General features: G+C 40.0%; 1 protein-coding gene across 2 annotated transcripts in view; it reads left to right on the forward strand.

Moving 5' to 3' along the window:
- Positions 1 to 17,129, forward strand: part of NELL2 (neural EGFL like 2) — a 115,896-nt gene that overhangs the window by 77,570 nt on the left and 21,197 nt on the right. For both annotated transcript variants that reach the window (XM_081877902.1, XM_081877901.1), the window contains exons 14-15: positions 541 to 663; positions 3,170 to 3,265. In XM_081877902.1, the coding sequence (XP_081734028.1) occupies positions 541 to 663; positions 3,170 to 3,265 (219 nt within the window). The remainder of the gene's footprint in view (positions 1 to 540; positions 664 to 3,169; positions 3,266 to 17,129) is intronic.

The raw sequence follows: 17,129 nt of genomic DNA on the forward strand, positions 1-17,129 counted from the left end.
TTAAGATTGTGGAGTACTTCTGTTATTTTTATTACATTGATTTGTGGAGACAATGATGGCAAAATTCCCACTGATTTAATGGTTTTGGATGGTGTACTCTGTTTTGAGTGATCATAAGAGAGTTATACCACATTATTGTTATTGTTATTATTATACATTGCTTTCCCCCCTGATTGGACTCAAGGCAGCTTACAGATACAAATAAGGACTGCTAAAAACAATTAGGGGAAAAACAACATTTAAAACAATTAAACGTTGATAGAAATAAAACTATATACATACATAAAATTATTAAAAACCATACCAGTAATTAAAATAAAAACAGCACAGCACCATCCCTTTCATTAAAAGCAGTCAGTTCCCAAAAATGTGTTGGGATTCCCACTGTTCAACACCCAAGCTTTGAAACAAAATATCAATTTTATTTCTTACAAAGCTTTTTGAGTAAATAAGCATGAACCACTCCTACAACTTTCAGCTTCTTAGCATCAGAAATATAGTCGTTGTTGCTGTTCTAAATAGCATTGTTTCACCTTCTAGAACACGATGAATGTCTCACAAACCAACACAGCTGTGATGAAAATGCACTCTGCTTCAATACCGTGGGAGGACATAACTGTGTTTGCAAGCCAGGTTTTACTGGAAATGGCACTGTATGCAAAGGTAAGGTATCAGAACAAGACCGCAATTGTTTATTGTCTTGCTGGATTTTACCTTTTCATTGATAAATGCTAAAGCTGTACCTGGAAGACGAATAATTCAGGCCCAACAACTTTAAGCAGAACCAATAGAAACCTAGTCAATTCATTTTAGCATATACTCTTCTTATAAATAATGCTGTTTCACACCAGACAAAGCAGTGATTTCATGTTTACCACCAAATGCAGTGGAGAATTGTGAGCAATTACAACTCCCAGGAATATGCATTGATGTAAAACATTCAGTGATAAATGCACTGCCAGTGTGTTGTGTCAATATCTGCTTTGTGTTTCATATAAGTGTTTGTATTTCATATAATCATAGCATTTGTAGAGTTGGGAGAGACCATGAGGATCATCTAGCTCAAGCCCCTGCAAAGCAGGAATATTTTGCGCGAGTGGGGCTTGAACCCACAACCCTGAGATTAAGAGACTCATGTTTTACCATCTGAGCTATCCCAGCTGTCGTTCGTTGATCTTCTTTTGCCCAGAATGTTGGAGAGGTTGTGATGGACAGGCTCTGGGTCAGCCTCCTGTTGATCCAGCAACCAGTGAGAGCTGGGGAGACTAACAGCCAATCAGGAGCCAGGGGGCAGGGAATTAAAGTTGGAAGCTTACAGTTTAATGGCCAGATAGGGAATTGCCTCTCATTGAGGACTATTTGTTAAGATAGGTGGGCGCTAGCTGCCAATGTGTGCAGTTGGGGGTTTGGGCTATTTGAGTGGGGTTAGCTACTCAAGGCAACACAGTTTGAATTCCTCAAGAGGAAGTTGGATGAATAAGTGTTGCTGGATAGGAACACAGATAGCCATTCTAAATGGGAAAAGTCTACCTGAGATTTGGTTTGGAAAAGGGTTCTGTTTAACAATTATCTTCAAAGGGTGTGTATCTTAAACTAGGTTTTGTGCATCATTTGTGAAACAATAAACCCTCATAGGGTGAAATTAAATAAACCCTTAGTTTTGTTCCAGAAGTCCTTCCTTATACAGTGGTACCTCGGGTTACATACGCTTCAGGTTACAGACTCTGCTAACCCAGAAATATTACCCCGGGTTAAGAACTTTACTTCAGGATGAGAACAGATATTGTGCTCTGGCGGCGCAGCAGCAGCAGGAGGCCACATTAGCCAAAGTGGTGCTTCAGGTTAAGAACAGTTTCAGGTTAAGAACAGACCTCCAGAACGAATTAAGTACTTAACCAGAGGTACCACTGTACTTTGAACTTCTGGGTGAAGAGTGAATAGACATTGGGCCATCTTTACATAAGTTTAATACCTTGCAACTCTTTAATCTTAAATGCTATTAGTTATTTCTAGACCCCTCCTGTGTGAATAGCAGGAAGAGTTTTATCCATCAGCACACCCACAAAATCAGTTATGTTGCCCAGCCCCCATCTTCAGGTATGGCGTCTGTCACAGAGGCAAGCAAACTTGGTTATCGGCTGAGTTTTAGAAACTTCCAAAGTCTGTAATTGAAGGCCTTTGCTTCCTGCCAAGGGAGTGACCGTCATTAGCTGAATAAGCATTCATGCAACATTTAAAAACATACCAAACATAGAAAGAGCCATTTGTATGGCTCTGGCTCCCTCCCTTCTAGCAGGATGTCAATTTTCTTGAGAAGATCGCAGCAAATGACCGCCCCCCCCCCAATGTTTTTGAGTCTTAAAATGTCAAAGCACCATTGAATGAAGGCTGTGCATCCATGGAAAAGGGCCTACCATAGCACTCCTGCAAAGTTCAAAGAAGACCTCAGGCTGATGTAATTAAGCCCATCAGATTTATCACTGGCAAGGTGACAAACATCACATTAGACTTTTTAAGATCATGGATCAAAACATGATGGGCTGGAAGGCTACAGTGTCTAATAGATGAGCAAGTGAGGCTCAAAATCCTTCCTAGTCAGGCATGTAGGAAATGTACCTTTGCCCTTGGATTCAGTACAATGAAGGCTACCACATTAACTTAAAACATTCACAGTGTGTTAATTTAAGATATTTACAGTGCTTTCATTTTTTGGTATTTGCAGTTCATGTCTACTCTCAGGTAAGTGGGTATAAGATTGTTTCCTTAATATTTTGTTTTTTACAATAGTATTGTGGGATCCTTTCCCACAATACTATTACTAATACTGAGAGCCAGTGTGGTGTAGTGGTTAAGAGTGATAGACTCGTAATCTGGGGAACCGGGTTCGCGTCTCTGCTCCTCCACATGCAGCTGCTGGGTGACCTTGGGCCAGTCACACTTCTCTGAAGTCTCTCAGCCCCACTCACCTCACACAGTGTTTGTTGCGGGGGAGGAAGGGAAAGGAGAATGTTAGCTGCTTTGAGACTCCTTCGGGTAGTGATAAAGCAGGATATCAAATCCAAACTACTACTACTACTACTACTACTACTACTCTTCTTCTTCTTCTTCTTCTTCTTCTTCTTCTTCTTCTTCTTCTTCTTCTTTCATTTTTCTTTTTTTATGGTTTCAGCTTTCTGCAAAGATGGTTGTAGAAATGGTGGAGCCTGTATTGCTTCCAATGTCTGTGCCTGCCCACAAGGATTCACAGGCCCAAGCTGTGAAACTGGTGAGAAATCCTCTCGTTGACTTGCAAAGTCAGTCTTACATTCTTATATAAAGTCATACCAAAAAATACACTTTTTAACATGTATCTAAAATTAAGTGCAGCTGTGGAAGGATAACTAGATCATTTGCTCCGTGTTTCCTTTCAGTAAATTCTTCTGCATCAAATGTAGTCATGGAATATATTTTTTGCATCACTATTTTTGGTACATAGAATTGTTACTGCGTGTATGTGGGCATTATTTTAGTTTTAATTGTGATTGTTTTCAGTTGTTGCTACAACCTATAATGGAGTTGCGCAGATCTTGAATTTATGTTTATCTCAGGTTGAAGCAAATAAGCATCTTTCTGCAGCATAGATATATTGAAATATTATCTAAAGCTAGGTAATGACAATATTAGCAATGCAGCGAATCATAAGTACATTATATTGTAGCAGTAAGCCCCGCTGAGTTCATTAGAAATTATTTCTATCTTATGGCTATGATCAAACCAAACTACTTATGTGTGGCTTACAGTGTACTTGGGCAACAAGAGGGAAAGTCTGGGTTTTGAAATTTATGCAAAAAGCTTTCCAGTTGTGTAGTTTTTATTTGTATAACCCTGTTTGTCTTTGTCCACTTTCACATGCATACTGCACGTTACATAGATTACAGGACTACTACTGATCCATGAGCAGAAATATATATATATATATATATATATTTGCTTTCGTAGATTTTCACGGGTACAGGAATGCAGGTTTTGGTGTCCTCGGGTGTCTTCCCGTGTAAAAGTTGGGGTGTCTAGGCGACGTTTCGACGAGGTCTCACTCGTCATCTTCAGGCTGGTGCTTTCGGCTTCTTGTTACTGGAACAGAGCAGGATCTCAGTGTTTGAGTTCCTATAAATACTGTAGAGGGGGTGTGGTGTATAGCCTCCAATGTTCTGGGCAGAGAGGAAGTTCCCAGGCTAGTGTGCCTTTTCTTCTTTTGTTCCTTAATTACTTGAGAGATATCTTGAGTGATTTCTTGAGTGATATCCTGAGTACCACTTAGGTGGGTCATTAGGTGTGGATTAGTTGTTAAAGTCTTTGTGTCTTGACCTCTTGAACTTTGTGAAGAGTTTTCCTGAGAAGATGGCTGTACTGTACTTAGTTGTGCTCTGGCTTGGCTTCGTGTATAGGGGCGAGCTGTGGTTTTGTGGCTTGTGTCAGCCAGATCTGTGTAGGGATTGCAGGGGGGTGCAGCATCCGGAGGTGCCACCATGGATTGGCTACTGGATGGTGTCTGTAATTCATCTGTGGAGAGGGTCTGGGTTTGGGTCTGGTGTGGTTGATTGGTGTTGGCGTTCTGTGTGCCTCTGGATCTGGTGTCAGTTTTTGTGGGGAGGGCTAATTTCCAGATGTCTGGCAAGCGGGATGTGTCGTCACGCTTGTTCATGTTGTGAGGGTGTTTCTCTATCTCGATGGCTTCCATGATTATTCTCTTGTGGTGATGTTCCGTGTTAAAGAGCAATTTGGAATCTGCAAAATTAATTTCGTGTCCTGTTTCTTTCATGTGTTGGAAAAGAGAGGAAGTTTTTTCTTCTTTTTTGACGGCATTCTTGTGTTCTGCGATACGTGCATTTATTCGTCTGTTTGTTTGTCCAATGTACGTGGCTGGGCAGACTTTGCAGGGTATTTCATAGATCCCTTGGTTTTCCAACTGGATTTTATCCTTGGGGTTTCTGAGGATATTGGCTATTTTTTGGTTGGTGCAAAAGGCTGTTTTGATATTGTGTTTATGGAGGATTTTGCTAATTTTATCTGTAGTGCCCTTGATATAAGGAAGGAGGGCCATGCCATTGTTTTCTTCTGTGTCTTGGTTTTTGGGGGGTGTTTCCTTTTGGATTAGCTTCGTAATCCTGTTTTGCTGGTATCCATTGGCAATTAACACGTTTGAGAGATTCTGTAACTCAGTTGTCAAGTGGTCTTTGTCAGCCAGGCGTTTGGTTCTGGAGATGAGAGTCTTGGCTACCAACCACTGCCTAACCAACACGTACTTCATCCACAATGGACAAAGATACAAACAGATAGAAGGAGCACCTATGGGATCACCCCTCTCACCGGTCATCGCAAACCTGTACATGGAACACTTTGAAACCAATGCTTTAGACAAGTCAGAACACAAACCCAAACTTTGGCTCAGATATGTTGACGACACCTTTGTAATTTGGCCACATGGGAAAGAAAAACTGGATAGCTTCCTCACACATCTCAACAACTTACACCCCAAAATACAATTCACTATGGAAATAGAAGCCAACAACCAACTTCCCTTCCTTGACGTCCTAATCTACAAAAAACCTGATGGCTCCCTAGGACACACTATCTACCGGAAAAAACACACACCAACCGCTACTTACATGCACAATCACACCACCACCCTGCACAAATAAACTCCGTAGCCAAGACTCTCATCTCCAGAACCAAACGCCTGGCTGACAAAGACCACTTGACAACTGAGTTACAGAATCTCTCAAACGTGTTAATTGCCAATGGATACCAGCAAAACAGGATTACGAAGCTAATCCAAAAGGAAACACCCCCCAAAAACCAAGACACAGAAGAAAACAATGGCATGGCCCTCCTTCCTTATATCAAGGGCACTACAGATAAAATTAGCAAAATCCTCCATAAACACAATATCAAAACAGCCTTTTGCACCAACCAAAAAATAGCCAATATCCTCAGAAACCCCAAGGATAAAATCCAGTTGGAAAACCAAGGGATCTATGAAATACCCTGCAAAGTCTGCCCAGCCACGTACATTGGACAAACAAACAGACGAATAAATGCACGTATCGCAGAACACAAGAATGCCGTCAAAAAAGAAGAAAAAACTTCCTCTCTTTTCCAACACATGAAAGAAACAGGACACGAAATTAATTTTGCAGATTCCAAATTGCTCTTTAACACGGAACATCACCACAAGAGAATAATCATGGAAGCCATCGAGATAGAGAAACACCCTCACAACATGAACAAGCGTGACGACACATCCCGCTTGCCAGACATCTGGAAATTAGCCCTCCCCACAAAAACTGACACCAGATCCAGAGGCACACAGAACGCCAACACCAATCAACCACACCAGACCCAAACCCAGACCCTCTCCACAGATGAATTACAGACACCATCCAGTAGCCAATCCATGGTGGCACCTCCGGATGCTGCACCCCCCTGCAATCCCTACACAGATCTGGCTGACACTAGCCACAAAACCACAGCTCGCCCCTATACACGAAGCCAAGCCAGAGCACAACTAAGTACAGTACAGCCATCTTCTCAGGAAAACTCTTCACAAAGTTCAAGAGGTCAAGACACAAAGACTTTAACAACTAATCCACACCTAATGACCCACCTAAGTGGTACTCAGGATATCACTCAAGAAATCACTCAAGATATCTCTCAAGTAATTAAGGAACAAAAGAAGAAAAGGCACACTAGCCTGGGAACTTCCTCTCTGCCCAGAACATTGGAGGCTATACACCACACCCCCTCTACAGTATTTATAGGAACTCAAACACTGAGATCCTGCTCTGTTCCAGTAACAAGAAGCCGAAAGCACCAGCCTGAAGATGACGAGTGAGACCTCGTCGAAACGTCGCCTAGACACCCCAACTTTTACACGGGAAGACACCCGAGGACACCAAAACCTGCATATATATATATATATATATATATATGATTTGCATTCCATTTCTGATTGAAAAATGAAAATAGAAATTTAGCATTTTGGCTAAAATCTGAAAATTGCCTTGCGTTCTGTCAGAACTGCCTCCCATGATCTTACTTTGGTTGTCATTCTAATGCCAAGGAATGTATTCAAATTTCAGTGAAGTCCAATCTTCGTTGTGAACTATCTTACCTGATCAGTCATAAGCTAAACAGTATTTGTACAAAACATCTGGAAGGAAGATGCTATAAAGAGATACAGGATAATCAAGCCATATTTCTATCAAAAAGATTTTCAAACAGCTGTCAGGTCTCTGTGTGATGTTATCAAGCTCTAAACAGCAATGGTCCACCTGAGAAGTGAAAAATAATCCTGTTGTTCTTAGGTAAAAACTGCCATTGTAGTAACAGTTTCATCTAGAAAGAATACACATTTCTCTGCAAATGGATGGGGCTATTTTCAAACATTACTTGAGGGCAAATAATGCATATAGGTTTGTTTTGCTTTGGGTGGTATCCAGTGGTGTCACTCAGCTGATGGTAAGGCTTCTAAGGATCTCAAGGTGGCATATATGGCTCTCTTCCTTCTTATTTAATCCCCCACAACAACCCTGTGAGGTAGGTTAGATTGTGAGGCAGTGACTAGTCCAAGGTCCAAGGTCACCCGGTGAGCTTCATGACCAATAATACATCATTTCTCTGTTTTATAACTTCATTTGCATACCTGAGGTTTGGAAGATTTAAATTCAGCTCAGGTTAGAGGCTTGCCCAGGTAATTGCTATAGATTAGATCTCTCTAGAGTTACGTGTCACATTCTGTGGAAGCTAAACATTTTGCATGTGTGACTGCTGCTCTTCACTGCAACTTTAAATTAATTTGTTCAGGTGCACTGGCCATGATAATAGAAAGATTTAGATTATGACTGTTCCTAGGGGAGGCTTGCATAAAATCCTTTTAATTCCGGTACTCATGGTTTCTTAGAAAAATAGTTTTACTACTACTCAAAATATAATTTATTGTCAATGCTGCCACAAAGCTTGTTAAGTGTGCTGATACTGCTAAAGCTGCTGGAGTATTTAGCACTTCAGATATACTGCTGTGTTCAGATAACAGTAGTCACAATGAACCCATACCCACTTGATTTGTAAGATCGCTAACTGGATTTGGTCTGAGCAATTATATAGGACTCCAGGTGACCCTAACCAAATTCTAATCAAGAAAGTTTTTTCCTCAACTCTCAGGAAAGAAGTAACGCTTCATTTTCCCTTCTCTGGTTTCTTTTCGTTTCTTCCTTTGCCCATCCCACTGAATGGGTAGCCAGGTAGCAGAAGGACAAGAACTTGCCTCTTCCTGCTTCGTCTCTGGCAAGGCAATGAACAGATTCACTCACTGAAAAGGAAGTGAAATCTATGGTTCCTGATAGGTTGCTGATCAGCCCTCAACAAATATGTAGATATATCACCCTTGTACCTGGCACTGCTCAGGAATTCTTGTTATTATTGTTTAGTCATTTAGTCGTGTCCGACTCTTCGTGACCCCATGGACCAGAGCACACCAGGCACTTCTGTTTTCCACTGCCTCCCGCAGTTTGGTCAAACTCATGCTGGTAGCTTCGACAACACTATCCAACCATCTCGTCCTCTGTCGTCCCCTTCTCCTTGTGCCCTCCATCTTTCCCAGCATCAGGGTCTTTTCCAGGGAGTCTTCTCTTCTCATGAGCTGGCCAAAGTATTGGAGCCTCAGCTTCAGGATCTGTCCTTCCAGTGAGCACTCAGGGCTGATTTCCTTCAGAATGGATAGGTTTGATCTTCTTGCAGTCCATGGGACTCTCAAGAGTCTCCTCCAGCACCATAATTCAAAAGCATCAATTCTTCATCGATCAGCCTTCTTTATGGTCCAGCTCTCACTTCCATACATCACTACTGGGAATTCTAAGAAACCCAAAAGTCAGAGCAGTTTTGAAAGGTTCAGCCCACCATCTTGATTCAAAATGGACTCCAATTGTATCCAGTCTTAGACAAAAGCCAGCTCTGTGATGTCAGGAACCATTATTTAAAGTTTGGTGATGGCATATTGAGCAAACAACTTTCTGAAGTATACAGTAGATACAATCAAAAGAAAGAGAGAATATAACTCAAGGATCTTTTACATTCTGTGTGCATCCTAGCCCTATTTCCATAAATCAATCTTTTGCCCTCCTTTAATTAGTATTCAGGATGAATGTCTGTTTCTACAGATGTAAAGATAAAATAGGTCACCATTAAAGTTTGTACTTTTCACTAAGTAAGAAGTGTGCCAGGATTTAATAAGTCAGACTGGGGTCAATTTCCCTAGCTCCTTTTATGCCATAAAGAAACGCATTGTGGTTCATTTTTCCCTAGCAACTTAAATGTTATACAAAATAGAATTTTCCTGTCAAGTTAATCATGCAGCTCATAAAGCACTTTGAGGAGTGTGAAAGGAAGAAGAAAATTGCTTAGTCTCTGCTCAGACTAAGATTCTGTTTCTTTTATTTGCTGCTTTTATTTTATATTTTAGTCAAGGGATCCCCTGCACTTCTATAGGAAAGGGGAATAATAATTGTGTATTTTGATAACTGCCTTCGTATCTCCTTGGAAAAATTAAAGACTTCTTTTACAACAACAATGTTAACAAGTTGCTAAAGATGTGTCAACAGAAGTTCACAAATATTGTCTTGGCTTGTTAGCTAGCTATTATTTCTTCGCCCATTTGCGTTAGGGGGTGTAGAAGGCAAGAAACAGCAAGAGTCTCCACTGTTGCTCATTGAAGAGATTACCTTCTCCAAACTCTGCCAAAAAGAATCCTACTTACTAGAAAGCCAAGGGGACCGTCCCCGGTGAGCTGGCAAGTTGATCTGTGGGTATAGTACCACAAAGGACCAATTTGTGTGACCAAAATGGAAGCTTTGTAGAGCAGCAGCCTCTAAAAATAAAATGAATGTGTGTTGCAGCTTGGGTTGTCTCCTGACTTGGCCACTGCAACCTTCTCCTCTCTAGCTTTTCATTATTTCTTACATCTCCATTCACAACTCTGCTACCCAAAAAGGTTCACCTTCCTTCTTATTACTTAAGATGACATGCAGCCCCGTCTTTAATCCCTACACTGGTATCCTCTCTACTCACAGTGTCAGCACAAGCTCTTCATCCTTCAAAGCTTTTCTCCATCCTCTTAACTAAACTTCAGTATGTGGAATTGAAATGAACATAGAATAATTCAGTGCATTCTTATGTACATCTACCCACTGGGTTAAATGAGACATATTCCCAGGTAAGCGTGCATAGGATTGCACCTGATACTTCAAGGTCCTATATTCCCACCCCCTTGCTGTATTGCCTGCTTATATATGGTTTCTTATAACTATATCTGGTTTTATGTTGTGTTTTATTTTGGGTTTTTTCTTATTATTATTTTACATTTTTTCTGGACTCCCTTGGGAGGAAGAGCAATTCATAAATGCAATAAATAAATAAATCCATTGTGTTGAATTCCAGATTGCAAGCTCCAAGGGGTGGTAGGAGTCTGCCTTCGTGTTTATTTTCTGTAAAGCACCCTGAACACTGATTGTGTGCTGCATAAATAACAAAATAATTTGGGGATTTCCTGAATATTTATCTTGCTTTGGTTTTACTAAGAGATCTTTGAAATGAGAAGGTTTGATTCTGTTCGCTTCAGGATACAATGCTAATGTATAGAGGATTGGCCAGGAGAGACTGTTATCACTACCTTACCATGTTGAGTCGGTCACCTTTGCTCTGTCAAGACATGTGAGGAGGTGGGTTGGGGGCAGGGATAGAGGAAGACCTCCCATTCTCTGTCACAAATGTGTATAACCCTACACAAGGCTACGGAGAGAGGGAGAACAGAACTCTATTATTTCTTATGGCAGTCTTTCATTGCAGAGGTGCTATGCTTGGGTGGACTGGATCAAACCCTTAGTTCTTAAATTTATAGTGTGGCATAAATAAAACATGAAAAGGAAGTTTCAGCAATACATTATAAATATAATTTCTTTCCACATATGAAGAGAATAAAGAATGACCTTCATTACTCACTCCAAGCTTTTTCCTTTATGAATTATGGTCCATTATATTATTATAGGAAATAAAGTGAATAATGACAACAGCCAATTCCCCCTCCACCCTTTTATTATCCCTTTCCCTGTGTTCATTTTAGAGGTGGCAACAGTGTTCATATTTAGTACAATATACATATGGTCTACTTTTGGCCCAAGCCTGTATTATCACTAAAACATTGTTTTAAATAGATTCACAAAATGTATACTTTTCCATGGGCACATGAATCCAAACTAAAAGAACAGTACATTACCCATATAAAAAGAGCAACCTGATGCAATTAATCAGCAACAGGTAAATGCTACTGTTATCAGGCTTAAATCCTGGTCCAGAAAAGAGAAGAAAGTTTGTGAATGCGTATTTCTTTGAAGGATTGCAGCTGTTGCAGATCACATGCATAAGGGACAGAAAGCCGTTCCATACACCTGCCTTCCATTGGGCAGATGGGAAGGTGCATTTCATTGGCCTTGCAAGGCTGGTGCCTATACATCCATGAACTCAAGCACTAGGCGTGTGCAACATCATGACAAGGCTAGGAGCTTGGACTACATATATCCAGAATTTACTTTTCATCCTAAGCCATGGTAAGCCGTGTGTGACGGGTCCCACCTCTGTATAACTCCATAACGACCAAGGGTTATCTTGAGGTTTTGGAAATGTTAATTTAATATACGTGCTGAAATTGATTGATGGATAGTTGTTTGAAAAGGATTTAAGTTAAAGAGTAAATATATTGTAATGACAGCCTTGGCTATGTATACCTGAAGGAGCATCTCCACCTGCATGGTTTAGCCCAGACACAGAGGTCCAGCTTCCAGGGCCTTTTGGCATTTCCCTCACTGTGAGAAGTGAGATTATAGGGAACCAGGCAGAGAGCCTTCTCAATAGTGGTGCCCGCCCTGTGGAATACCCTCCCATCAGATGTCAAGGAGATAAACAACTGTGTGGCTTTTAGAATACATCTGAAGGCAGCCCTGTATAAGGACCTTTTTAATGTTTGAAGTCTTACTGTGCTTTTATATTTGTTGGAAGTTGCCCATAGTGGCTGGGGCAATGCAGTCAGATGGGTGGGGTACATCCATCTATCTATCTATCTATCTATCTATCTATCTATCTATCTATCTATCTATCTATCTATTTTGGAGGTAAGCTTCATTTTACTCACTTGGTCTCACTCCCTAGCAAGTTGCCTAAGGAACAAAAGGAATTGAAATAGGAAAGATTCATGATGACATTCTGTTTACCCTTTTTAAAGCGTGCAGCTGAAAATATTCTTTCTGATACTATCAGGGAGTTAGATGCATCATCATCATCATCAATTTTCTATTTTTCATATATTTCAAAACTATGAAGGTCATAGGAAAACCAGTTTAATTTTAGAGGATGAGTTAAGAGAGAGGCACAGAAAGTAGATGTACCTAAAGATTCTGTCTGAGTCAGGATCTAAATATAGTAATACAGTATTTTCAATTAGCCTGTCTCTTTAATGGGCAGTGACATAGCCAAAGGCACACATCCCAGTAGACAAAAAATATATTCCCCCTTTTTTAAAGTATTCAAGCATGCACTCAATTCATCATGCCTAATTAGGTGCTATGAATTATCATCTTCAATTGTTACAAGTGTCATATCTTTTGATGCTATTGGCTGCCTAATGAGAAACTATTGTAGCCTCGGTTGTTGGTAGGGTCTGTGATTGATCAATTTCTGACAACAAAGAAATGTTAACAAGGCCACATGGTGAAGCATTCACTGAAAAAAACCCACACCTTTCATAATGTTTCTATCTAATTTTGGAGCACTGCCACACATGAAATAACAACAGGACTGAATTTCCTTTCACTGGCATTTAGTAGGACTTATAGGGGTGTGCAGAAAAATCAATGGGGGATCAGGAGTGTGGGAAATTACATACTTGAAGAATTAATGAACTATAATTCCATACTACATTCTCAATCACATTTTGCTTCCTTCTCATTAATGGAACTAAATTAGTTTTCCATGGACAGGGTACTTTAAAAAAAACACAAAATACCACAGCCATGCTCTTGCAAAGCTACAAAAAGCCCTGATATGTCGTAGAAATAAGTTTGCTCTTTCATACAACATGACAGCAGAAATATTGCATTGAAGAACTGCATTAATTCGACCTGTTGAAACAGTTCGGAAATGGATTTGCTGTAACCAATTTCCTCCTCTTTGTGAGAGATTAATACTTTAAGATAATTCATGTAACATTTTTGCTGGGTTCTCGCTTTCAGCATTACAGGAGCAGAATACCCGCTACTCTTCAGAGGAAAAATGGGCAAATTTGTCATACACCGGGCCAGTCCCCGCCTCCCCACAAATGAGTAATTACTGAGCATTTATTAGTTATAACATATTCTAGGTATGCGATGTCCTCCATAGAAATGCTTGTTGTCTAAGATGTTGCCAATTTGGCACCAAGTAAAGACCTAGTTTTATCCTCTTAACTGTGTTTTGGCTTTTTAAATAGTGAATTACCTTGATACAAAATGTGATCGTTTGGGCACCTTTTACAGTTGAGCCAGACCACATCAGTTGGTAAAATGGAACCTTGCTTGCTTTATCTATTTCTGTTCCTTTGCAGGATGCTTATGCTGTGTGTTGTTGTGCTATGGCAGTGTAGGAAACCAAAAGACTGATAGCTTGTTTAAACATGGAAATAGCTGCCATATATCAAAATACTTCCAGGCGGTTATGTGTCCCAAATGGGGTCTAAGATCCATGCACAATCTCAAATAAAATATGTGACTGAGGACTGTGGTGTGCTTGAGCATGCTAAAACTGTACTACATGCTCTTTTTGTTTGTTGAATATAAAACACCGGTAGGCCTTGCAGCATTAAAATAAAACCTTTTATAGCCATTCCCAAAAGTTTAACAAAGAGAGCCAAGAAGATATTGAGGATTTTTTTTCAGGTAGGTTTGGTCTTGCTAGTAGATACGGAAATGCTCAAGATAGGTATACCAAAAGCAGCTTGAGATACTTCTTACAACCCTACTAATCTCAGTTGACAGTGATGGTTAACATATAAATTTGTAGCTGAAAGGGTCAGCTCACAAAAGAAGTCCCTGGTTCAACTAAAGTTAGTAGCATTGCAATGCATGGAACCTGTTGGTTATAAGTCATTTGTTTCCTTGATTTTGAAAGGATTTAACAATCAAATTTAGGATTATTAGGGCCAAAAAGTTTACTTTTCACATCTGTGGCAAAACATTATGCATGCCTGTGAATAAGTAATCCATTTCCCTCCTTCTCCTATCAAACCTGAATGCATTATTGCCTTACGTTTTTCTGAAATTCAGTAATTATCAAGAGTGTGGAATTTGTTTGTCTGAAAAAAAAATATTAGGGATGTCACCTGCATTTCTGAACTGGATTAGGGCATTCTATTCTCCATTCTATTTCCTGTTCTTTCCCTTCCCTCCTTTCTTGATCAAACCTTTTGGTAAAGCACATCTAATTATTAGGGGGTATGCACTAAGCATGAAATTTTGCTTGTACTCCCAATTTAGCTGCTTGGAAGTAAGCCTTGATTTGCTTCTGAGGACATCTGCTTCACCTCAGGTTTGAATGAGAACCTGTGAAGATTTGTGTCTCCACATTCACTGTCATGGGGAAATAATAAAGCAGTTTTAATGCCTTTAACTTTTGGTGACATTCAGTGGAATTTGTATGCTTAGTAGCCCCTGTGGAGTGGATATAAAGCCTGCCAAATTTCAGACAAATATTTGTAGGGGCATTTTTGCTGGTCACTTTTCTCATTTAGTCTCATTTAGAAGAGAGAGCAGAGTCCATATAACTTTTTTTCTGGCAGAATTCCATGGAAATTGAAGGGACTCTGATAGGCCATCCTGTGGGGGTGAATACTGCTAAATTTCAGAAGGGCAGGTGCAGGGGTAAAGGGCAGCCTTTACCATTTTGAGTTGTTGAAAAGGATTGGCCATGACGAATATGTTCTGCCTCCACTGTTGAAGAAAGCATGTATCTGAATGGCAGTTGCTGAGAATCACAAGTGGAGAAAGGGAGGGAAGTTGTGCTTGTTTTCTTCTTGTGAACCAGGCATCTGGTTACTCACTATGGAAAGCAGGACTTGATGGGCCATTAGCCTGATCCAGCCAGCCATTCTTATCTTCTTGTGATTTACTGTTGTTTTGTGGGCAATTTTCAAGAAAACAACAAACATCAAAGAGGTGCTCTTGATAAAGAAGCCAGTGAAATTTCAGAAGCATTCATGTGGGTATAAGGAATAAGAAAACAGTTCGTGGTTCTTCCTGGGCTTGTTTTCTGTCCAATTGACAATGAGGAGATTCATTCATTCTGCATCCCTTCCCAGACCACTGTGATTTACAATAAAATGGAGAGTCCTGGAAAAGCTATTCTCTGTTTAGAAGCTAGAGTTGACAGTCAAAAAACTTCACCTCCCATCTTCCTCCTACAATTGACCTTGTCCTTAAATGGGAAAATGTAACTATTTGAAAAACACAGTCTGAGCCTGTCCAAGTTCTCTGGGACCTCCAAAGCAGTCCAAATGCTTCAGAAGCAGCCTGATTCAGTTTGGGACACCTCAAAGGATACCCACTTGATCTCAGGAGAGCCTCATATCTCTCTGAAACTGCCATTTTTATTTTCAAGTTTTGGGATTCATCAGAATCAAATGCATGCCCCCTGATAATTATAGTAGTAAATGTTATACTAGACACTAGTATAAATATCTCATGTCTCCCTGAAGACCCCTAAGCTGATTCATTTTCAACAAACTCTTGCTGTCAGAACTGGGTCTTCCTGATTCTTTAGGATAAGAATCCAACCTTGCTTCCCAACTGAGAACAATGACCACAGTCTTAGGCACACTTACTAGGAAGTAACACCCGTTGATTTTAGAAGGTCTTACTTTTGAATAAAATGAATTAGGGTTGCACTCCTAGGATTGTACTCCTGGTAACTGTCCCAGATGTCTCCAAGACTGGTCCAGAAATGATCTGATTTATCATTATCATCTTCATCAAATGTGCTAATTTCCTAAGACAATGGAAGGGGCTTGGGAAATGAAGCACACCCACTCACCAGCTCTGCACCCCTAAAATGACCAACCACATCCTCTTTGTTTACCTGCAAACAGGGGTGCTTGCAGTAGCAGCATCAGAATATTTTTCTTCTCTCTGCCCCACCCCCTTACTTATTGATGTACTTAAACAGCAGTGGCCTTTGGAACTGCAAGTCTTCTAAAGGGCTACTGCAATAAAACTGCTTCTTGTAGCTTGGGGAGCCTTTACATCAAAATCTATTGCCATTGCCATGTACTGTCTTGGGGATAAAGGTCTTCTGCAATTTACAGCTGATCAAAACTCAACTTTGGGAGTCCAGAGAGCTATGTTAAATTATTGTTTTAAAAGGTTAATCCTGGCACCACATTCTTCTAAGTAAATAAAGGTCAAACTTCCCACAGCAAATGCTACTCACCATCTCTACATCTGTGTTTGGGATAAGTAAAAAAAAGGAAAGGTTTTCAGACCAATAAATGCAGTTGCCCATTTGCAATTGTCCATAATTTTCAGATACATGGAAATGAAATTTCATTGAGAGTGCCTTGTGTTTTGCTTCTTTATTGAAACATGCTTTCATTCAAGGAAAACAAAAATAAACAATGGAATCCACCAGCTTATAAAGGAAAGCATAGAAAGTGATAGGACAGAAGTGTGTGAAATCAAGATTGCTATGGAAATGTATTATGAAAATCTTATTTAAACTCCAGCATAATAAAACCCACTGGTAGAATGATTAAAAAGAAGGGGAAGTATTTGGCTGGCTTGTGGAATTTTTTCTCTTTATGAAGATAAACATTAATAGTCTGATAACTAACAACACAAGGCATTATTATTATTATTATTATTATTATTATTATTAAAAAGCTATTACATGATCTAACAGATGGATTTAACTTTACGTCAAGTTGCAACAGGAACTTGTGGAGCTTCAAGTGTTGTTGGACTCCAGTTCTAATCAGTCCCAGGCAATATGTCCAATAGTCAGAGATGATGGGAGTTGGAGTC

Source organism: Podarcis erhardii (genome assembly GCF_964252035.2).
Source record: "Podarcis erhardii genome assembly, chromosome: 10".
NCBI lineage: Eukaryota > Metazoa > Chordata > Lepidosauria > Squamata > Lacertidae > Podarcis > Podarcis erhardii.